Source organism: Phyllostomus discolor, chromosome 4 (genome assembly GCF_004126475.2).
Source record: "Phyllostomus discolor isolate MPI-MPIP mPhyDis1 chromosome 4, mPhyDis1.pri.v3, whole genome shotgun sequence".
NCBI classification, from domain to species: Eukaryota; Metazoa; Chordata; class Mammalia; order Chiroptera; family Phyllostomidae; genus Phyllostomus; species Phyllostomus discolor.
Genome location: NC_040906.2, coordinates 115,941,255 through 115,965,038, shown reverse-complemented (window position 1 = coordinate 115,965,038; position 23,784 = coordinate 115,941,255). Strand labels below are relative to the sequence as shown.

Below are 23,784 nucleotides of genomic sequence, written 5' to 3'. Positions count from 1 at the left end.
AGGTTGTAAAAAAGGCTTTTTTATTGAGAGCAGCGAGTGTAAAAAAAACAAACAAACACAAACAACAACAACAATAAAGGTGTGGGGCAGGGGTGGCCCCCTGCCCCCATCTCCTCCAGGGCGCACCCTCCCTCCCAAACCCACCCACCCTACGCTGCAAGTACATACAAAAGCCGCCCACGGTGCATACAAAAAGGGCGGGTTCTATAATGTCAAAAGCTCCTGAAAACTCCTTCATCTGCCAGGCACTTAGGATGAGGAAAGGAGAGAAGGGTGGGGAGGAGGCACGGGTATGGTCAGCGTGCACAAGTCCCTGAGGGGACGACACACTGGCGTGTCCTCCCAGTCCTGGCGCAGACCCCGAGGTGGGCCTCGTGGGCCAGAACTACTCAGGAATTTGAGTATATTAAGGAACACCCCTCAAACCCAACTCATCTCCAGCCTAGCCCTCCCTGGGCAAAGTTGGCAGGTGAGTGACAGAACTGGACCTGGTCAAAGGGAGGAGACCCAGGCCAGAAACTAGGGTTACCTGAGGCACCCACACTGTCCCTGAAGGGGAAAAGGGTGGCACAGAAAGCTGCCCGGCCCAAGGCCCTAGTCACCCAGTCTGGGTCCCAATCAGCTTCCCCAAAGGCCGAGGGTAAGAAAGAGGAGGAAATCCCAGGCTCTGCCCAGACCTAAGCAATGCCTATGGTGCCAGGGCCCCTGGGGCCAAGGAGGACAGGGATCTTGCCCATCATGCTGCAGGCACCCTTCGAGAGGTCCTCCCCTGCCCATGGATCCTGAGGCACAGCCTGCCCGGGCTCCCTCCTCACGGCTTGCTCTCTGCGGGGCTGTCTCCCAGGGTGTTGGCGATCTCACTGAAGGAGGGCCTGTCCTTGGGGCTGTGGGCCCAGCAGCGCTGCATCAGCCGGTAGAGCTTGGAAGGGCAGCCCTCCGGTTGTGGGAGTTTGGCCTTCCCAGCCTGTAAGTCTGCAGGAAAACGGTGGGAGGAGTGTTAGTCAAACTTTTAACCAACCCCCTGGCCAATACTCTTTGGAGCCTGCAGTTCCCCAGGCAGCCACTGGAGGGCGACTTGGGGTCAGGGGTTGCTGGCCAGGGTTGGCTGGGCTCTGACTTGAGGAGTACGCTGCAAGAATCCTGCAACCAAAGGGGAGAGATAACTCCCCTAGCACCAGCTCTGTGGGGCCGGTCCCAGCAGGGTCCACACAGCACAGGAGGCAACCAGTGCATGGGGGCTGCAGTGGGGTCAGTGCTCGGGTGTCAGTGGCCACAGCGGGCACCAGGGGCAACGGCTGTTTACCAACCAGTATTTCAGGATTTCACCAGCAGTGCCGTATTAGTGTTCCCGCTAAAACCAGCCCTGAGGGGAGGCAGGCTGAGCTGGCCCCAGGACTTTGAGCAAACTCTCCACCCAGAGAACATTTGGAATGATCCCTTGGGAACTCGCCTGCCTACCTGCCAGCACTTCGTCGTCGGCCTGCCCACCATGGGGCATCTCTCCATGGGTGAACACCTCCCACATCAGCACGCCGTAGGCCCAGACGTCAGACTTGGTGGAGAAGTCGCCCTCCAGGATGGCCTCAGGGGACATCCAGCGCAGAGGCACCCAAGCCTGGCGGAAGTGGTAGTACTCACTGCAGAAGAAAACCATGTGAGGGGTTGGGGCTCAGGGGGTGGGGTGGGGTGAACACAGATCATTGCTCCCAGGTCTCACATCCCAGCTAGAACCCAACTTTCCCACATCAGGGCACTCAGAGAAATTGGTGACACTCATGCTGAGCACAGGAAGTGTGCTGCGTGAAATCTGGAGGTATCCACAGGGGTCTGACAGCTAAAACTCCATTAAGAATCAAACTTTGCCTATATTTCAGTAAAAAACCAAAAAACTAATAATCGTGCATACTTTCATTATTACTTTTAAAAATGTGAAAAAGAACAAGTTAAATGGAAAGCAAATTTAAAAAGCTTTACTAGTGATAAATCATGACTAAAGCAATAATCAGACCAATTGGGGTGACTCAGAACTGGGGTGACTTGAGGGGAAGTTCCCAGAGGCGCTATGTAGTGCGTGTGGGCATTCCAGAGCAATCTCTGGCCGTGGGTGCTGAGCTTTAAGTTTTAGGCTTCAAAATAGTAATTGCTGAATTCAGGAAATTACAGAGGGAACCATATGAATAGTTAAATTATATAAACTGTTATAAAACGTGACTAGTTATTTTAAAAAGGTTTATAATTTTTCATCACCAGAGGAAATGTATGAGCGGCAGAGACCTGTGGCCCCCTGCCGGGACGCCTGCTGCACCTTGGCGAGGAGAGAGGAAGTCGCTGCCCCTTTCCCGGGCCCCCAGACTTTAGACTAAGCAGATGCTAACCCCTCCTCACACCTCCCACATCTGCCCTCTGCCCCTGGCCCCACCCTGCCCCTCCCCTCCCGTCTTGTGTCCTACCTATTGTACACGTCCTTGCTGAGCCCCAGGGCTGACACCTTCACCTGTCTCTGGGCGCTGACCAGGCAGTTGCGAGCAGCCAGGTCCTTGTGCACGAAGCGGTTGTTGGACAGGTGCTCCATGCCCAGGGCCACCTGGGTGCACAGGGCCACCTGGAGCAAGAGGGGGCTTGTCAGAGCAGCCGGGTCTAGGATCAAGGTGACCACCCCAGACAAAACCCTTGGTGGGGTCTCAATGTCATCAGTGTGGTGCTTGGAAAGCCCAGAAGCAAAGGCACAACAGCTTCAGTTTCCTTCTCTGTAAAACGGGGATGACAGCAGTGCCTGCCTCAGTGGACTGTCAGAAGAAGGGAACCAAATGAAATCAAGCTCCTGGAACCACAGGGACACATGGCAGGTGCAAGACCAGGGAGTGGCACATGGCAACTACTTGTGGAAAACAATGGCATGAATCGTGGCTTACGTCTATGGGTTGTTCCTTTTCCTTTTCACTTCCAACTTACTTATTTCCTGCTAGTTGTAGATATATAAAAAAATATATAAAATTTCTGCGTGTGTGAACACACATACACACACATACACACAACTGGTTGCCTCCGAGGAGGGGAGCTGGAAGCTAGAGAGAAGGAAGAAAAACTTATGGTTTATACTGTTTAAATGGTAAAACTACACAGAAAAAAGCTCATCAAATGTATGTACACTTTGACAAACAATTATAAAGCTCACACCCAGGTAACAGTCACTAACTTAAAAAAACAAAACCGAGAATGCTAGCACCCCAGAAAACCCCTAAGGGCTCCCTCCTTATCACATGTGCTCCCTCCCCACCAGAAGGAAGCACTATCCTGACTTCATGATAATAATTTCTTGGCTAGTCTTTCTGGTGTTACCGTTACACACACACTGCTAAACAATACAATTTGGTTTTGCCCGTTTTGGAACCAGGTAAGGCTGGAAGCACACAAAATGTGTTCTCTTTCTGTGCCTGATGCGTTCCCTCAGCACTGTGAGAGCCATCCTTTTTTGGGGGGGTGGGAGGAGGGAGGGTACCACTGTACTGAGTTTTCATCCTAAATACACAATTCATTCACTGTAATGCCAAAAGATATTTGGAGTCCCCCCCACGCCCAGCTTTGGGCTATTGAGAACAGTGCAGCTCTGACCGCTCTCATGGGTGTGCACGTGCATGAATTTCTTTACGACACCTAGGTGCGGGTCATGGACTGTGAGTATCTGTAGCTCTACAAAACAATGACAAGCTATTTTCCAAAGTGTAAGAGAGTTAAAAATATAGTTCACTGATATCCTTTTAAAATTTTGAGCCATGTGAATATATTATATAGAATACCTTATAGAACATATTGAACATAATTATGATTAAGTTATACAAAGATTTTTAAAGTACGTATCAATGCACTAAACAAACATGCTTAATTGAGCATCCACTATACCCACACACAGCTGAGTGCTGGTAAAATGTGACAGGATGTGGCACAGTAGGGTTCCTAGTGAGAGAGGACTGTCTAGACAAGAGACAAGACTTATACCCGCAAGACGCCGCCACCCCCTGAAAGGAGGGGCTCCACGTTAAACAGAGGTGGAGCTGGAGCACCAGGAGAGCACCTGTAAAGACCTACAGCCTCTACGCCTCTGTCATCTGCTCCAAACCTTGGAGTAACCACTGAGGGACACATAGGACCTGTAGCATCTGTTGATAAAAAACAAGGCAATGGAAATGCAAAGAGATCCCCTGGGCCTGTGGAAGATCATTTAACACGTTACAGACCAGCTGTGTGCTGCCTCTGCCGTACAGACTCGTCCCCCGGGTCCGAAAGGGAGAAGTCACTCTCCACAGAAACGCAGTCGTGGAGGGATGACAATACGAATGGGGCCAAAAACCAATCATCGGTTATCAAGGAAATATATGCCCAGACCCAATAAGATATCATTTAACCTGTATCTGCTGGCAAAAGGTCAAAAGTCTGCTGCCCACAACTTATCTCTAATGGTCAAAAAAAATACATGAAAAATAAGCACTGGCTGGTGTTGCTAAGTGGATTGAGCACCGGCCTGTGAACTGAAAAGTTGCCAGTTCAGACTGTAGTCAGGGCGTTCCAGTGTGGGCCAGGTCCCCAGCGGGGGTTGCTCCAGAGGCAACTGGTCCTGTCTCTCACTCATTGATGTCTCTCTCCCTCCCCTTCTCCCTCCCTTTCCCTCTCTCTAAAAGTTAAAAAGCCCTAGCTGGTGTAGCTCTGTGGATAGAGCACGGGCTGTGAACAAAAGTCTCGCAGGTTTGATTCCCAGTCAGGGTACATGCCTGGGGCTTATTTTTGCAGGCTATGACCCCCAGCAATCGCACATTGATGTTTCTCTCTCTCTTTCTCCCTCCCTTCCCTCTCTAAAAATAAATAAAATCTTTTTTAAAAATTTAAAAAAAGTAAACATAAAACAGTAACTACATAAGTAAAGGCAGCCTGTGTGTGGACCAATAATGAGTATGTTATAGATTATCCAAAGATTATGGTTAATGTGATTCCGTTTCTGAAGTTCAAAGAGGAGTGAAAGTAAATGGCAGTGGTAGAGGAGCTGTTATCATGTTACCTAGTGCAAGGAGAGACCACCCTACCTAAGAGGAGGGGACAGGAACACGTGTCGTGTGCGGACCCCTGAGGGAGGCCGGCCGCCTCTTACTCTCACCCTGTGTGGCGGGGCTCACCCTCAGCCCACGGTCCTGTCCTGGACTTTACACCCGGCCTGACACCAAAGCCTGCCTCTTCCCTCAGTACCACAGCTGCCTTCCCGGTCCCGTCACTGGTGCTGGGGGCACAAGGCGGGGAGGGCTGTCGGCCCCTCAGGGAGCCCAGCGGCACGGTGCTGGCTTCAGTCCGGCCCTCCGGCATCGCCGGTGGCTCTGAGCGGCCCCACCGGCCCGGCCCCCAGGGTCCCAGGAAGGCTGGCAGAGGAGCTGAGCCGAGAAGGCTCACCCCCAAAGACTTGAAACCAATTCAGTGAATCCTCACCCGCATTAAAAAATAGAATGGGAAATATCAGGGTCTACTACTTAATAAGGATATCATTTACAGCACTTTTCATTTTTAAAATATGTAACTACGCCAAATGCTGGGTTGCGACGTAAAATGTGCGTTTTGCTACAGTGTGTGTCAGTCAAAAAAAGTCTGAAACCCAATGGTCTGAACCTGTGCTGTCCAAAACAGTGGCCCCTAGCCCCATGTGGCTATTTCAGTTAACTAAAAGTTAATAAAATTAAAACTCCCGTTTCTCAGTGGCTCTGGCCACATTCTGAGTGCTCAGCAGCCACCCGGGGCTAACGACTGCTGCCCCTATGGCAGGAGCTGCAAACACCCCCTCCCTGCGGGAAGTGCTACTAGCCAGCGCTGACCCCGACCACCGCCAACCCGGCCCATCCACAAAGCGCACTGACAGACGGGACGCGGCACACACAGAGGTGCTTGCTGAACAAAGGACACCACCAGGAGTTGGGGGAAATCTCACCTCCTCGGTGCATTTTCTTTATCAAAAGAGAAGACACAAAATCTCCAGGTAGCTTCCAACCAAACGTGTGTCATCAGTGAGGAGGTGAAAGAGGTCGGGTGAACAGATCAACCAGGGTTCCCGAGGCCCCCCCCCCCCCCCCAGGTGCAGAGTGCTGCACTGCATCTCCAGGGCAAAATGGAGGCCACACTCCCAGAACAGCCCCCTGACCACCATCCTCAGAACGCCCCAAGGGCCAGGTGACCACTGAAGTGGGCACTGTAGTGGACAGCCTCTACTTCAGGCTTCAGAACCCCAGGGCACTGCTCGGCCCTCATCCCATGTGCAGTCCCCCAGTCTGCTCTCCCTCTGCTGCCAGGAAGGCAGACAGAAGAGAGTGGGTCTGGCACGGTGACTAACTCACTGTCTTTCCAGAGAGGCAGAGCTTCTGGAAATGCTGCCTACGTGAGGACAGCAGGAGGGAATCCTGTCAGACCCAGGCCAATCAAGCGTTCCCCTACTGCTGCGCAAGCCACCATCAGAGGGCCACAGGGTTGTTTCAGATACTGTTATATAAAGACCAGACTCATCCCTTCCTTTCCAACTTTAATACTCTGAGGGCTTGCCCAGGCCCCAGCGAATCCACTGTGAAACTACTGAGCTCCTCTCACAACAGGCTGTCCGTGTCGCCCCACAGGTCCCAGCACCTGACTGCATAAAGCACTATCCACCAGGCGTGCTGGGTTGACCTTGCTCCTCGTCTTGCCATCAGCTTACAGGTGATCCAGGGAGAAATTAGAGATTATAGCTCTCTGACTTTAAAATCTTCATCATCTCAGCATCTACTCTAACAAGCACTACCTACAATTATGCCTCTGCCCAGGGCTAGTGTCTGACTTCTATCACTACCCCACTGCTATCCTGAAATCCTCCTGGGGCGCCCCCAACCCACCCACACCACGTACAGCACCCTGGTTCCAGCTCTAGCTGGCCAGGGAGCACCCCGCCCACCCTCCCACCTCCCTTTAAAACTTAACTCTTCCTCCTTCCATTCCCCCAGACCCTCGGGCACATCAACGCACCAGCTCACTCAATTACCAGCACAAGAAAGTGCAAGTATCTACAAGTTTTAGTACACATTTCCTAAGAATTTGTCATTTTCATGGAATCACCAAAGAGTAGTATTTTTTAAACTACTGATTAAGACCCACACAGGTCTCAAAACCAATTCTGTGGGTTAAGAGAAATAGGCTGGGCTGGGGTGAGGGAGTGGGAGGACTGAACGAAAAAGCAACAGGACCCGCGGACGTGGACAACGGTGTGCTGACCGTCAGCGGGGGCATGTACTTGATGTATCAAGTACAGTTGTGAAAGTTTAACTTTAGTTTGTGTGTGTGCACGGGTCATGATTAAAATGCACTTCTTACAGGAGATCCTAATCAAAACACATTTCAAGAATCACTGTCCTGCGTGAGGACTCCTCGAACTTTAATGAGCTCACAAATCAGCCAAAAAGGTTGTTTGAAAAACGTGAGTCCTCAGACCCTGCCTTCAGATTTTCTGGCTCCCTCAGTCTGAGTGAAGTGTGGTCCAGAAATAGACTTCTTTTAAAAACAATCCCACCCCCACCAGATGCAGAATATTGCCCTTAGAGAGTGGAACCCACCTGACTGAAGCACCCCCAACAAATTCCAGGTGTTTTTTCGAAAAGTGTGGGAGAGATCTTTAGCAAAGGTGGTGATGGCTCTGGGCCACATACAGCCTCGGGTCACGTGACAGGGGTAACAGACTTCCTGCAGCCCGCGTCCCTACGCCAGCCCCAGAAAACCTACCTTGACCCCCCTCTCTCCTGAATCCAACCCCTTCCTGCCATTCAGTGACTTCCTGTCCTTGAGAACTGAACTCAAATAGCTTTCTCTACCAGGAATGCTTCTTTATCAGCCACATCGGTCTGTCCGCCTGAAGGACGCGGATGTCCTCAACATCTCGTAAAGCACGCCTCTCCCTGGCTTTCTGTGTCCCACCTGAAGTCTGTATGGCACATGCACCCTCATTTCCCTAAGCACCCCCCACGAGATCCTGAGTGCCCCAACGGTGCCTGGCAGTTTCACCGTTACAACCCCACGGCCCCTTAGCGCCACAGCTCGCTCAGTGAAGACTTGGTGGCTCCGTGCATGTCCTGATTTGTGAGCTCTGGGGTCCTGACATCCCACCAACCTGAAGCTGCACGTCCTACCCTATGGCTTCTCAGAGACGGAGAAAGGCGTGTGGTTTATCAAGAGGCCAGCTCGGCGGACCTGGGGCCAGGTTACTTGTCCTTAGTAAATTCACCTGTAATGGGAAGACGCCAGCCTAAAGGGCCCAGAGCCACTTCCCCAGCAAGATCAGGGGCCACCAGGCTCCCACTCACCTGACTAATCAACCAGCCATACCTTTCTGCCCTGACGCCAGAGTCTATGACCTGAGTCAGCTTACAAGGCAGGGAACGGTCACCTGGAAGGGCCCTAGCAGTCAGTCTGTCTACCTGCCCTGGGCTTTGACTGGGTTATGAGGTGACTTTGCTGTCAGCTTGGAAGCAAAGCACGGAGTCACATGGAAGGAGGTGGACCCATTTCAGAGGAAAGGGAGAAGGCTGTGGACAGGAAGAGCTGGGCTGTCGAAGGTCTCATCTGATGTGGGCAGGGGGTAGGCAAGTTTTCCCTTCTTCACTGTTCCAACCCAGGTCCAGTCCACCATGGGGCTCCAGGCAGGGCTCTGTGCCCAGAAGGCAGGAGAACAGGAAGGAAAGACTGCACAGTTGCAGCCAAAGTGAGAGTGAAAAGGTGAAAACCACAGTGGGTGAAACATCGGCAGTCCACTCACAAGTTTCCACACTCAGAGCCTGAAAAAACATACTTAGGGACACACCCAGCCCAGCAGGCCCCCAAAACTCAGCTGCTTCCTATTCCTCCAGCTCAGGGCTCCTTGTCCCTCCAGCAGCTCAGGGCTCCCTGCCCCTCCAGCTCAGCATTCCATGCAGGGAGCTCATGTTCTACTCTGGCAAAAGTAAAGAGCAGCTCTTCTATATGAAAGCAACATAGCAATACAAAGCTATGTAATTTCAATTTCTTCATCCACAAAATGCAGACAGTGACACACCAAGACGATCACTGTAATTACTGAGGAAACACATGTGAAGTGCTTACCACAGGGCCTGGCCCACCAGGAGCACTCGGTTGGCAGCACCTGCTGCCACGCCTGCCCTTGCTCCTGGCCCACCCTGGGGGACTGCCCTCTATTCCCTCCAGGTCCTCACCTTCTGCTTAGTGTTGAGGGGCTGTGCCTTCAATTTTTCATCCTTGCTCTTAGAAATTCTCAGAAACTGTTTGAGGTCTCCCTGAGGAAAAAGCAAAAGTCTCCATCATATCAGAACCCAGCCATTGTATCCAAAGCCTTAAACCAAGCAGGTGCTCACAGGGTTCCTGCCTGGCAGATGGAGACAAGCCTGAACCTAAATGCCCACCCGAGCCTGGACCCACCCTCCCCTGGGGGGAGTCCAGGGGGAATTAAAAAAATACACAGGAGGTACCTCCCAGAAGCTCTCAGTCAGAAAGAGAGGACGGTCAGTCATACCTACCCTCAGAGGATCCCCCAGGCAGGTGGCTGTCAAAGCCCCTGCCCGCCAGAAAAAAACACAGCACCCCCTACTGACTCCTGTTCCCCAGGGGCTCATTATCTAATAGGGAAGCAAACAGGGGGAGCACCAGCAGCAGAAACGTGCGTAAAGTGCTCATAAACACTTCTGATGGGAAGATTAAGGATCACTCCTCCCCTTCCTGCCCCGGAGCTGGAGGGCTGGGTAAGCAGCCTCTTGAGGACCAGGGGTAATTAGGCCTGGGTGAGTCGGGGGATGAAGAGCAAGGGGCAGGTCTGGGCATGGGCTAACACTGGTGCCTCACACGGGGACGTCGGAAAGGAAGGAAAGCAAGTTCTGATAAGCTTATTCTCAAGGGGTAACAAGCCCTAGGGAAAAAGAAAAGTGACAAACCACAGAAAACCAGAGTCAGGGAGGAAGATCTGGAAGGTATCCCTGCTGTGTGCAGAGTGGGAAGGCAGGAAGAACGTGGGACCAACCCCCAGACACAGGGATGGCGGAGGAAGCGCTGCTCAAGGGAAGGCAGGTGTCAGAGAGCAGGGCTGGAGGGGGGAGGACGCGGGGGGTGGGGGTGCGGGGGGCAAGAGGCTGAGCATCTCAAAGTGGCAACAGCAGGCTCTGGCTGAGACCACATGAGATGAGGTTCCCATGATGGTCCCCCACAACCCCGGACAGGACGCTGCCCTCCTGAGACACCCAGGTCCCCGGCTAGCAGCATACCAGGTCTACATATTCCAGCACCATGTAGTGGGGCTCGGCCTCCCGACACAGCCCCAGGAGCCGCACCACATTGGCATGGTTCAGCTTCCCGAACATCTCAAACTCTCTCCGGAAGTCCAGCTGCTGCTGCTCATCCCGACTCTGCAGGCTCTTCACAAGCACCAGGGTCTCTGCCACTCCCTCCTCCAAGCCCTGTGCCTTGGCCAAGAACACCTCTCCGAACTCACTTTTTCCTGTGGGCACACATCTGAGTCAGCCGGCTGCCTGCACCCAAGCAGAGGAAGCCCCTGACTAGGGAAGCTGCCTCGCCCTTCTCTGTCACACAGTGGGGGGTCTTCGCTACTCCCCACCCACCTGGACTGGGCAGTGGTCTAGTTCAGCTGTGAGACCCTGGGCAAACCCCTCACCTTCCCATTCTGGACTTCAAGTCCCCACCAGTAAAATAAAAAGGTGGGATTAATATTCAGGGTTTTCCAAAGGATGGTTTGTATGAAAATTTTAGGAGGCTCATAATAAATGTGCCTTAATAGTTATATGTTTAATGAATGCTTGGAAAAAATTTAACTGGCACAAATCCCTAATTTCTCACATTTTTTCCCTAGGACAAAGCTAAGTTTAGTTAAGTTTTAAAAAACAAGGAATCAGGCCCTGGCTGGCATAGCTCAGTGGATTGAGCACGGGCTGCGAACCAAACTGTCACAGGTTCGATTTCCAGCCAGGGTACATGCCTGGGTTGCAGGCCATGACCCCCAGCAACCGCACATTGATGTTTCTCTCTCTCTCTCTCTGTCTCCCTCCCTTCCCTCTCTAAAAATAAATAAATAAAATCTTTAAAAAAAAAACAACAACAAGGAATCGAGCTAAAGAAAAAAATCAAGTCAATAACACACAGGACCCCTGACCATTGTGACTCAGTTGGTTGGGTATCATTCCACAAAGCAAAAGGTCACCAGTTCAATTCCTAGTCAGGGTACATGCCTGGGCTGTGGGTTTGGTCCCCAGTTGGAGAGCATACAAGAAGCAATTTACTGATGTTTCTCTCTCACATTCATGTTTCGCTCCCTGTCTTTCTCCCTCCCTTCCCCTGTCTAAAAATAAATAAATAAGTAAAACCTTTTAGAAACACACACACAGGAGTAACAAAAGTTGTGAAGGTGGAATATGAATGACAGGCAACGGGGACACACAGGACTAGGTCTCCCCTGTGCTCCCCCCATCTCTAAGGTTCTAGGTTTCAGGGACTTCAGAGCCACCGGCCATGACCTAGCCTCAAGCCAGAATTGATGACCTCCAGTTAAGCAGAGGAGTCGCGGCTGAGGCAGCATACCCAGGGTGGTGATGGGCTGCAGGTTGGCCCTCGGGAAGTGCATCTTATCACTCGTGCTGTGGCGTTTGTTAGTGGCTGCAGGGCCAGAGCCCAGGCTGGTCAAGGCCACTTCCTCTTGGATTTCCGCTGAGGGCTGCCCATTCTGCAAAGGCCCACCTAGGAAGCAGAGGTACAGGGGAACATCAAGATGAGACCTGTCACTCGGGTTACCATGGAGATCTCAGTTTTCTCCCCCAATCTCCCACTTCTACCAAATGGGTCCAATCCCAGTGTTCCACACAATAGGGCCAACCCAACTGCTGAACTTACTGAGGTAGCTGATTATAACCTCTGAAATGAAACAAACTGCAAGTCTCATTTGAATCACAGGTTCCTGGGCCCCAGATACACATAAGGGTTTTTTCCTTCCATAGGGCCTTCTATATGCAAAGCCCTAGGCAGGCACAAAGGGGAAGTCACAGCAAGAACTCAGGCCCTGCCCTTAACACCTCAGCTTATAGGAGAGACCCAGATATGACTCCAGGGAGCTCCCAGTTGGAGAAGGAGGGTGGGAGGAGGGAGCTCCTAGGGAGCTCCCAGATTGTCCTTGGGGGAACTCAAAGACTAACAGGGGCCCTGGCTGGCATAGCTCAGTGGATTGAGCGTGGGCTGCAAACCAAAGCATCACAGGTTCGACTCCCAGTCAGGGCACATGCCTGGGTTGCAGGCCACAGCCCCCAGCAACCGCACATTGATGTTTCTCTCTCTCTCCCTCCCTTCCTCTCTAAAAAAATAATAAATGAAATCTTAAAAAAAAAAAAAAGACTAACAAGGGACAAAGTGTGTACCAGAAACTTGATTATATATATCACGGCTTATATATTGTGATTACCCACCCAATATGGTGGCTTAGTGCCACAGGCGGAAGGCAGGGAAGCCTGGGAAGCTGGCACAAAAGGCTCCAATGAGGAAGTCTTAAGTCAGGTTACTCAGAAGCCAAAGAAACTGGCCAACTTCCAGCTTCCAGTGGAGGTGGGGAAGCTCTGCTCTTGGCCACAGCGGCAAGCCTCAGGCCCGCAGCCACCGGCTCCCTCCAGTGCTGCAGCTCTGCCCACTTGGCCGCAAGAGGGCGCTCGGCACCTGCATATGGCAGCACCGCCCTCCAAGGGGCCCCTCACCGTTGAGGCACTCCATCTCTGGCTCCTCGCCCTCTGGCTGCTTCTGAAGCCGCTTGGCCTTGCAGCGCTTCTTGCAGTAGAACATGAGACCCAGGACGGCAATGATGTAGGCCACGGCGGCGCCCACCGACAGTCCAATGGTCTGGATCATCTTGTACGGGGGAGGGCTGCCTGGGCCTTCTGACTCCTCCAGCACGGGCTTGTCTGAGAGACACACGCAGAGGTCTGAGTAGGGGATGCTGCAGCGAACCCAGCCCTGTTTCTCCACCAGCCCCTCCACACCCTACACATATGGCACCTCCCAGATACTTGAGGGCCTGGTCAAGCCAGAGAGACCTGAGTAGGGTCACCACCGTCACTGGCTTTAACAAGCGCCAGGCCCTCGGGCCCCACCGAGGTCACAGGGAGCGCTGAAGGAATCAAGGTCAGTGATTCCCTGGCTGACTGTGCACCCAAACACTAGGCCTGGGACCCGTGTAAAGACCTTATTGTCGGGGCACACCACAAAACCCCTCAATTTTGCTATCAAGTATCTCAAGTGACTCAATAATGTGAGTCAGGCTCTGCTCTGTGCAGGTTCTTCAACACACGTGTGCAGGAGGGCTCTTCTGGTCTAGGGGCTTCCAACGGCCTGGGGCCTCAGGGAAAGGTAGGGGAGCTGGGTGGGGGGACGGGACTGAAGGGGACACAGTGCAGGATCCCTCAGCGCCCACATACACCCTATGGCCCAGCCAAGGGGCCTGTCATTTCAGTGTTATCTAGTTAAGCGCACTTTCTCTAGAAAAACAATTTCGCTGCTAACCAAAAAAATTTGAGAACTTCTCATTTAAACCATTCCCACTTTACAGATGCAGAAACCAGCCCTGGGGAGGAAATAGCACCTGCCTCTAAGGGCACACAGCTGGTCAGCAGCAGGAGCAGCCGGGCCCAAACCCCAAGTCCCTGAGCCTAGTCGGGCTGTTCGGCTGACGCCTTGTCCTCTGCGGACCCCCCTGACCTGACCCTCTCCCCACCCACCCAGGGGGACATGGGGCTGCTGCAGGAGACCAGAGAAAAAGTGTTACAGTACAACCGTGCTGTCCACAACACACACATACACACACACACACACGCACACACGCCCCAGCTGCAGGATGTTAAGTAGAAGACACCCAGCTCTAAGCAAGGGAGCTGAAGCTGTGCCGTGGCACTGCGGAGGGGACACAGCTGACTCCCACCCCCACCACAAAAATGGTTTAAGTGCCATCCGTGTACAAGGGGCCGATGAATAGAGGTGAGAAAAAAGTCCGGCCCCACTGCTTCCTACCCCCAGCCCATACCCACGACGTAGAGCGGGGCCTCCGTGTGCTTGATGTTGCAGCTGTTGCCCGCAATGCAGGTGTAGCGCCCCGAGTCCTCAGGGGCCACATCGTGGATCACCAGGGAGCCATTCTGGAAGATGTGCATCCTGCCGGGAGAGAAGTCACAGCATGCCCACCTCGCCAGCGCCCGGGAGGCCAGGGTGCAGAAGAGGTGGGGCTGGTGTGGGAGGAAGACGGCCCTACCTAGGCCCCAGCTTGGTGGGGTCCAGGATGCGGTCTTTGCCCTTCCACTGGATGAGTGGCTTGGGGTCCCCGTGGGCCTCGCAGCGCAGCAGAGCTGTGTGGCCCTGGTACACGGTCGTGCGCTCTGGCTCTACCTTGAAGGTGATGAAAACTGGATGGGAAGAGCCCAGCGAGGGGCAGGGAGGAGTGAGCCGCGGGGCTGGCGGGCGGTAGGCTGCCGCCGCACGAGCCCTGCCAGCCCCGGCCCCAGGACCCTGCCCCATCCGCACCTGCCACGGTGAGCTGGACGTGGGCACGGATCTGGCCCTGCAGCCCGTTGGAGGCGATGCAGGTGTAGTTGCCAGCATCATCGCGGGTCACCCTGGAGAAGTGCAAGGTCCCAGCGTTGTCTGTCACCCACTCTGGGAGGCTGCTCCCGTCTGCGGGTGCAACAAAGGGAAATTATGGGACTGACCAGATTTACATGGGCAGCTGGCTGGCAATGCCCTCAGTCACTCATGTCTCCTCAGAAACATGTCTCAACTCCTGACCACCCACAGACAAAATCCAAACTCCTCAGCCAGGAAATGGGAATCCCCCATTACTTACTCCTTTACTAATTTTTTAGGCTCACCTTACCACCCTGTATGACATCCCACTTCTGCCAAACTGCACCTCTGATCGGCAATCGAATTTGCCCTGTTCTCACCTCACTGCCTGTCACTCCGCACTCCTAGAATCCACTCCTGCTCTCTCCCACATTCCCGGCTCCGGGTCCACCCTGAACCACGCCCCACAGAGAGCCCCCCCTCCCCCCCTGTCGGAGGGCTGAGCAGAGAGCCCTCTTCCTCCTCAAAGCCTACACCCTCCTCTCTGACCCCCGTTCAGAAGAATGTAAAAATGGCCCAGCCCTTTAAAAAACAATTTGGCAAACCGCATCAAGGGTTGTAAAAATGTGCATGCTCTCTTATACATAATTATTCCATTTCTGGGAATCTTTCCCAAAGGAAATAAAGCCAAGTCCAGAAAAGACTTTGGCTTAAAGATGTTTATTGCAGTAATAAAAAGACAGAAAGCGAAAGACAGACAGAGAGGGAGGGAGGGAGGGAGATGATTAGCAACCCCAATCTCCAACACTTAGGGAATATTTAAGTAAATTATAGTGAATTCAATGACTGGAATATTATCACAACCATCAAAGCCAATATTTATGCATAAAAACATGGAGCAATGCTGATAATGCTAGGTAGAAAATATAAAATTACAGTTATCTGCATCTTCTGTTTTTATAGTAAGCATGTCTTTTACGCATATAAGCTTAATAAGTGAAAATGTACAATAAAATCGCTTTGTAAAAACAAAAAGTTATGCATAGAAAAAGAAAAGGGCGCACACCCAGAGATAATGGATGGTGAGATTATGCACTTTTTTCCCCTGAAATTTTCTGAGGAGCCCAGGTTACGTATATGTCAGAAAGGACGGCTACTTTGAAAAGGGGCAAGGGGGGCATCACAGCATGGTCTGGCCCAGTCCGGTCACTTGTCCTGAGCCGTCTCCTGCGTTGTCTACACCACAGTCCGACCTCTTTTGTGTCCTGCTTTCTTCCCAAGTGGAGTGTGAGTCTGCCCCACGTTTCTAATCTGTAGCCCCCACAGCTCCTGGCACGGTCCCGGCTCTCAGCCGGTCCTCAGGCACGGCCACATCTGACCAGCGGACAGTCCTGCCTGCTCCCCTCCCCACGCTCGCACGGTACTGACCCGCTCGTACCCACTTAATAGTGGGCTTCTCTCGGCCTGTGGCTGAGCAGGGCACCGTGGCCTCCTTGTCAAACTCCATGCACTGCTGTGGCCGGGGTGGTGGTGTGAACTTGAGCTTTTCTGTTTCAAGAGAGGGAGGGCAGGTGGGTGGAAGAGGAGAGACCGAGGCAGGCCAGGGCAGGCCTGAAGATCCTGGACCCTGCTATCCTCCCCCTGCACTCCCCTGCCCCCCGAGCGAGGCACTCGCCCAGGCACGCCAGCTCACCCAGCACTTGCACACGGGCTTGGGCCTCCACGCTGCCAGCCGGGGTGCTGCTCACGCAGCGGTACCATGTCCCGTCATACACCTCCACGCTGTTGATGCGCAAGGTCCCATTCTTGGAAACCTCAAACCGGGAGTCCTGCAGCACAGAAGAGGTCTTGGCCTGAGCCCCCACCAACACCGCCCCGGGGACAGCATCAGAGAAGAGCACTGTGGAGGGAAGCACCGCGGGGAAGAGCGGGCAGGGATGCCCCCCCGCAACCTGCAACAATGCTCACTCTCACCTCCGAGATGAGCATCTGGTTCCTGTACCAGGTGACTGTGGGTTTCGGCGTGGCCTGAGTCAGGCAGTGCAAGTAGCCTGGCTTGCCCTCCTCTAGCTGGCTGTCCTCAGGCTTCTTCAACCACGTGGGCACAGCTGGAGGACAGGGAGGCGACAGTAAAGGCTGATTATCATGTCTGCAAAACCAAAGGATCCAATCCCAGGAAATTCTATTTCCCATCAGGTCCTGAGCTCAGAGCCTGTCCATTCCCGTGGTGACTGTCCCAATTACCCCTCAGAGACGGCCGACATGCCAGCGCCTTTTGAACTTGCCTTTGTTAACAGTCACAATAAATGCCCAAGGTATGCATTTCTACACCCATTTTACAGCTAAGACGGAGGTTCAGGGCAGTAATGGTGATGTGCTAAAACATGACAGAGACAGAGCAAACTCTTGTCTGCATGACTCCAGAACCCCTGCTCCTTCTCCTACGCCATAACCCCGGATCTCCCTTGTTTACTCACTCCCTGAACGGCCTCATCCAGTCCGCGGCCCTCAACTCCACACGAGTGGATGAGTCTCGAACGGGTACCATGACTCCTGACCTCCCGCATGGGCTGCAGACTTGCAAAGCCAACTGCCTATTAACATCTTCAACTGGGCTACCTGACAGGCATCTCAAACTTCAGATATGCAAGACAGATACCCGGTTTCCCCCAAACTCGCTCATCCCGGTTCTCCCATCTCAGGAATTGTAGCCACTATCCAGCATTTGCAGAAGTCACAAAACCTAGCCTTGGCTGCACTCCATATATTCCCAACCCCCTCACACTTATTCTGTACAAACCCTATCAACTTCGCTCCAAAACAGATCCTAAATGTGACCGCCTCTCACCTCTGCCACCTCTGTCCCAGGCCCTCCAACCCCTCCCCTAGACTATTATGGCCATCTCCTAACTGGTCTCCCTGCTTTGATTCTTGCCCTTAATACTCCCCTTTTCACAAAACAGCCAGAGTGATCTCTCGAAAATACCACTCTCCAACTCAAAACTCTGCAAGGACTTCCCGTCCACTACCTTGTAGTGAGAGACTGTTTGCAAAGATGGTTGTAAACAGCTTTCCCAACGCTTTGGTCTCTTTGCAACATGACGTTGCCACTTCCGTGCAGCCTGCTTCCCTGCTGCCTGGCACCTGGGTGGCTTGCCTCGTCCAACAATGGAAATGACACTTTGCAATCCTAAGCCAATGCTTGAGAAGCCTTGTGGCTTCTGAACCCGGCCTCCCTGTGAAGAAGCCTGCTGGAGCAGCTACAAGGAGAAGAACCAAGATGCCCTGCACAATACCAACTTTCCGACAGGTGAGCTAGGCCTTCGGGAAGAGCCGGCCACCGGCCACCCTATCAGCTGACTGCAGGTGCTCCTGAGCCCAGCCAACAGCCCAGGGGGCGGTTTCCAGCAGAACCTTGCCCACAGACAGCATCAGAAGTGAAACTGACTATTGTTTGAAGCCACTTGTCAGGGAGTGATTTGTTCTGCAGCGACAGATAACCGAGAGACACGGAATGCAAGCCCACATCCTTACGGCCCCACTCAATCTCTTCTCCACCTCTCAGCCTCAGCCACTCACCACCACTTCCTCAACCCGAGCCACACAGGCTACTGCTGTCCCCCCAACGCATGAGCCACGTCTCAGGGCCTATCCACACGGCCCCCTCCTTCATTTAAGTATCAGCTCCAACACCACCCTCTGGAGTCTTCCCTAAATTTCCCCTAGCCCTCCTGTCTCTCTGCCACTTACCCCATTTTACTTTTCTTCATGGCTCTACTGCCACCTAAAATTATATGAGTTCATTTAACTGTTTTTCTTGTTTGCTTTGTCGACCCCGCTAGACTAGGAGCCCCACAAGGAGAGGGGGTTTTGTCTGCTTTGTTCGTTGCTGCATTCCTGGGACTGGGAACAGTGCCTAGCACGATGAATGCACTCAATAAATCTGTTGGCGGAATGCAGTCACGGGCTCTCCCTCCTCCCAACCCTGGCGCCCACCCCTCCACACCTCATCTGGGCCTGCGTGCCTCATGCACTCTCCAACTCCACGGCCTCCTTCTTGGGGTGCAGGGCTGGGCACAAGGCACAGCGCAGGCAGTGCCTCTCGAACAACTGAGGCAGGCCAGCCTCTCCGCCTCTCGCGTGCACACATCGCCTGGAGCACTTGTCCCACACTCTCTGCCTGGCCCCCAGCCCCCAGAGCCTGGGTCAGGAGAGCTGGAGTGGCGGCCCAGATTCCGCATGTGGAAAAGTGCCCCCAAAGGAAAGGGGACCCACAGACCCAGACTGGAGGGAGGCCGGGTGCAGCTGCGCGCACGGGTCTGCACGTCACCGGGAAGGTGAGTGCGCCGTGTGCTGCACACGCGACCTGTGTGCGCAGCTTCCCTGGCACCAGGCTCCAGTGCACCGGGGAGCAGGTCTCCGAGGTCTCAGCATCTCTAACGGGGTTAGTGTCGTCACAACTTCAACTTTACAAAGCCTTTCCACATTCAAAATCTTTTTGAGTTTTTGAAACTTACCCACTGAAAGGAAGTCCAGATAAGTGGAGGAAGGAGAGGTGTGTGCGTGTGTGTGTGTGTGTGTGTGCGCACGCGTGTGTTTGTCTTGTGTTCTTGTGTGTCTTTTTGTACTATCATAAAGCCTTGGAAGAGGCAGAGCGTAAAGAAAAAAATACATACATCGCTATGCCTGTAGCAAGGGTATGTATACATGTCATTACCATATGCACCCTCAGTCTCTTCACTGAAATATTTAATGCTTTCCCCCATCCTTAGTTCACAAATAGTGTATTCATTGTAGAAATTTAGAAAGTATAACAATAAATAAAATAATTACCAAAAAAGTTTGTTCAACACAACCTTTCCAAAAAATTTCTTTTTAAAAAATTGAATTCACTCATCTTTCAGACCACCCTGTGGGTCAGGCCAGTTACTGGCCCCACTTCGTGCGGAAGCGGGGGCCGGCAAGGCGGGCGACTTGCCACTCATGGCCCCTCCGTGCGCTGCGGACAGAGCGGGACCTGGGTCTCCAGGCTCCATTCCCCTGCTGTCCTCCGAAGCCAGAGCACCATGTTTCTGTGAGCTGTCACCCAGCCTGCGTGCCTGGCTCCAGCATCGCCTCCCCACAGCTGAAGGACTTCCAGCCCGCAGGGGGCAAGGCCGGGAGGACCCTGGAGTGAGCACCAAGGAAGCCTCCGCCCATCACACCCACAGCCTGAGGCCTGGGGCCCCCTCCACCCTCAGGGCCAGGGCGCTTACTGGCCACGGTGATGTTGACATCCTGCCTCCGCTGCCCAGCCAGGTTGGCCGCGTGGCAGGTGTAGACACCGGCATCATTCTCGGCAGTACTGGTGAACACCAGCTCGTGGCCCTTCTGGTAGACTCTGCCGTGGGCGGGCAGCCGGACCCCGGCGTGCTCCCACCACAAGCTGGGCTCCGGCAGGCCCCGGGGGCGCGGGCAGGCCACACGCTCCTCGCTGCCGACCGTGAACACCAGGGGCTCGAAGGGCAGCATGTCGTCGATCTCTGTGGGGACGCGAGTGGGAGGGAGAAGGCTGGTGACCGTGGGTCCCGGGATACCTGGCCTTCTTCCATCCTGAGCTCTGCCCCTTTTCCGCCCAAACTCTCCCCCAGAACCCTCCGCACCTCCCCTTTCCACCCCGGCATCCTCGTCCTCCCTCTGTTCCAGGCTGCTCGCGTGGAAACAAACCTAAATCTCCACGCGCCAACAGTGTTGAAGGCAGCCCCCACAACCCACCTGCCAGGTGAAGCGTGGCCTCCAGGACGACGGGAGGGCCCCTCTGGCCCTGGCCTATGCAGCGGTAGACGCCAGCACTGCGCGGCCGGACCTGGGCCAGCAGCAGAGACCCGTTGGCAAACACTGTGGCTCTGCGGAGGTGTGGGGGGCTGTGGGGGGACAGAGCGCTCATTGAAAGAAGTGACCCTGGGGCCTCGTGTGGGAGGGGACGTGATGGGGCCCCACCTCGCCAAGGTCGGAGACAGGAAGGTATTGACCAGGCACAGGGCAGAGGGGAAGAGGCCAACACGCCATGTTAGTGTGCGTGTTTGCATGTTCACTCATTCAAGTGCATGTGCAGGCTTGCCTTCGACTACAAGAGACCTGGCTTTTGGAGTGGCAAGGCGAGCAGCCGTGTTTGAATGAGACAGCAAGGAATCGACGGTGTGCAACTGTAGGGACGGGGGCCGCCTTCCTGCGGGGTCAGGGTAAGGCTGCTGGTAATGCACCCGGCTCCAGCAGTCGGAGGTCCCTCAGCCACACAGGACGAAACACTGACGACACCCTCGGGGTTGGGGCCCAGGGAGCCCCAGCCCCGAGGACCACTGCCACACCTGGCACCACACAGGTATTTTCTGCTTTCACAGGGCCTGGGCGAGGACAGAAGTCCCTACAGAGCAGCTGGTACCTTCTAGAAGTGTTCACTTCCTCCAAAACACACGCATGTGTGTGCTGGGTGTATATGTGTACATAAGGTGTCTTTGTCATCCTATCCAGCCTGTGATCACCCAGGTCCCCTGTGTCCCTCCATCCCTGGGTCCTTACCCCTCGATGTTAGAACACACATGGGCAGGAGGTAACGGGGGAAAGAAGCAGAGCCAATGCTAGCTCATATAATGCCTTTGTGGGAAACCAGAAAAAGATGTCCTCCCTGGAGACTTCCCTTTGTTGGACTCATTTAGTAACAGCAAGACACTGTACTGCCATCTGCCGGAAGTCTGAAGTAATACATATACAGGTCTGTGATGTCTGTGATACGACTGGCCTTCCCTTTTAGAGCAGGGAACAGTGCAATACACGACCCACGCCACCGTTCTTGAAGGGCCCTGCCAGATGCCTTACCGGCTGCGGTTCGAGATGGGAGTCTCATCTTCAAAGACCCACTGCAGGCTCGGGGGTGGCTGGGCTGAGAACTGACAGTGAAACATTGCCTCCTCGTTTCTCGCCACTATCACATCCTGGGGCGCCAGCACCACCCTGGCAAAGCTCTCATCTTGGGAGGCAGAAGCACAGGCATGTGAACAGGCAGAGTGAGGAGGACCCTCCCACCCCTGCCCTACCATCTCCATCCCCACGCCGGGCTCACCAGCAATGCTCAAGGTAAAGTTCTGGCTGCTACAGGTCTGGCCAAAAGCATTGTGGGCACAGCAGGAGTAGACGCCACTATGCTCAGGGCTGGCTGGCCGGAGGGTCAGGTTCCGCTCCTTGCTGCTGACCGTGTGGTTGCTCTGACCCTCGGAGAGGGGGCTCCCATCTCGGAACCACTGATAGGTTGGCCTGCGGAGCGAGGGGGGTCAGCCACGGGGAGGCAGGGGCACTCAGGTGGCCAGTGGACGGGGTACAGAATCAGCAGAGGGTCAGGGCTAGAGCCCTCAGTTTACAAACGGGGAAACACAGAGGCCTGGGCAGGGGAAGTGACTTGCACAGGGGCACACGGCAATTCAGGGGCAGAATCAGACTGAGATTCTAGATCTCTCAGCTCCCAGAGTCCAGGATCACTCCGCAGCACAGCGTGCCCTTCGGGTCACCCGGGGCTGGTGTGGAGGAGCACCGGGGCAGGGCTGCTACAGACCGAAGCGAGATGCATCTGAATAGAGTCCGGGACTTGGGGAAACATCGCTGCCTGTCTAGAACAACACTCTCCATCCCCATCCTCTAAGTCGGCTCCTTACCGAGGGTGCCCATCAATGTGACATCGCAGAGTGACCTGTGCCTGTGGCTGGATCTCGGCTTCCGAGGTGGGATGCTTCAGGACCACAGGCCCAGTCTCCAGCCCTGAAGCAGAAGCCATGGTTGCACAGTGAGGAGCAGAGCAGAGCACGCGTGGGAGGGCGGGGGGAGGACAAGCAGGAAACACGGAACCTACAGGCTCTGAGCCAAAAGACAGTGCAGGGCAGCCCCGTGAAGCTAAGGCCGGGGCTACGGCTGGGCCACCGGAGACGGTGCCTGCTCGGTCCCTGGCAGGTCAAGCCTGACACTCGGCCACGTTGCCTCACTAAATGGCTGTTGCCATTTGCAAAAGCATCCAGCAGATGAATGGTCTAAGACTTAAAGGTGAAAAAATTAAAACTTTTAACTTCCTCTTATCCACACAGCAGAAAGAACAACCACACTACGTTCTGCAGGCCCCATTCAAGGGGAAACAGGAGAAGCTGAGAGAAAGGGGGGTCCGCAGGGCTCAGGAGTTGAGGGTCTGGCAGGGGGGGACGCACAGAGCCCCAGCTCTCACATTTGATGTTGAAGGAGGCGTTGGCACTGCGGGCCTCCTCTCCAGTAGCCTGATCCCGAGCCACGCACTGGAAGGCTCCCGAGTCCTGCAGCCGGTCCACCGCCACAAAGCTCAGGCTGCTGCCCTGAGCAAAACGCCGCTCGGTGTCCTGGACAGGGGCCCCATCCAGCAGCCAGTACACGTGCACGGAGCCTGGGGCCTCGACCTCACAGCGGAGCAGCGCCCGGCGCCCCTGCAGAGCATCCTGGGAGGACGGCTCCTTGATGAAGACGATGGCTGCCTGGGCACCTGCAGACGGGGATGGGGACAGGCAGAGTCAAGGGGAGCTGCTGTGGTAACAGGTCACCGGTCGCCCTGTGCACAGGGAAAGGGGCCGTGTACACAGAAGACACCCAGTAAGTGCAAGTGAGACGGCTCCCGAAACCGCCAATGCCAAGTGTCAATGAACTTGTACACGGTGCTGGGCTCCACAGGCACCAGCCTGAAAAGGGACACGGGGCAGTTACATAGGTTACGGCAAAACTCATGACAAACGAATGGTGTGAGCACCGAACAGGCAGCCCCAAAGGTTGGGGTGGGGGGTTGCTGGTGGCACACAGGAGGCCGCCCAGAGGAAAACGGCCTCCAACCTGTGGCCCCAGATCACAGAAGGTCTTGGTGCTGGGCTGGAAAGCAGGAGACATTAGCAGGAAACCCTCCTCGATGTATTCAGAATCCAGGATGCTGAGCAAAGTTAAAACTAAAGCATAATCCGAAGAGCATTTTTCAAGAACTACTGGCACTCACACACCCACAGAGGCCCGCAGGCCAGGGAGGGTACGTCGAAGCCCCCGGTAGAAACTCTGCAGCCCCGGGTTCCCCCGGGGTTTCTTCGGGAGAACCCACCCCCTTGCAGGGGAAGCCAGTCCATT

At 54.3% G+C, this 23,784-nt stretch overlaps 1 protein-coding gene across 1 annotated transcript in view; it reads right to left on the bottom strand.

Annotated features, from left to right (window-relative positions):
* Positions 1-23,784, bottom strand: part of PTK7 (protein tyrosine kinase 7 (inactive)) — a 60,812-nt gene continuing 37,028 nt past the window's right edge. Inside the window, exons 2-20 of the mRNA XM_036024109.1 lie at positions 22,874-23,161; positions 22,317-22,419; positions 21,731-21,921; positions 21,487-21,637; positions 20,386-20,534; positions 19,887-20,153; positions 16,606-16,739; positions 16,325-16,460; positions 16,060-16,179; positions 14,593-14,742; positions 14,324-14,474; positions 14,099-14,226; positions 12,780-12,983; positions 11,623-11,778; positions 10,296-10,528; positions 9,237-9,317; positions 2,451-2,602; positions 1,459-1,637; positions 1-972 (exon numbers count right to left, since the gene is read on the bottom strand). Of these exons, the coding sequence (XP_035880002.1) occupies positions 812-972; positions 1,459-1,637; positions 2,451-2,602; positions 9,237-9,317; positions 10,296-10,528; positions 11,623-11,778; positions 12,780-12,983; positions 14,099-14,226; positions 14,324-14,474; positions 14,593-14,742; positions 16,060-16,179; positions 16,325-16,460; positions 16,606-16,739; positions 19,887-20,153; positions 20,386-20,534; positions 21,487-21,637; positions 21,731-21,921; positions 22,317-22,419; positions 22,874-23,161 (3,134 nt within the window). The 3' untranslated portion in view covers positions 1-811. The remainder of the gene's footprint in view (positions 973-1,458; positions 1,638-2,450; positions 2,603-9,236; positions 9,318-10,295; positions 10,529-11,622; positions 11,779-12,779; positions 12,984-14,098; positions 14,227-14,323; positions 14,475-14,592; positions 14,743-16,059; positions 16,180-16,324; positions 16,461-16,605; positions 16,740-19,886; positions 20,154-20,385; positions 20,535-21,486; positions 21,638-21,730; positions 21,922-22,316; positions 22,420-22,873; positions 23,162-23,784) is intronic.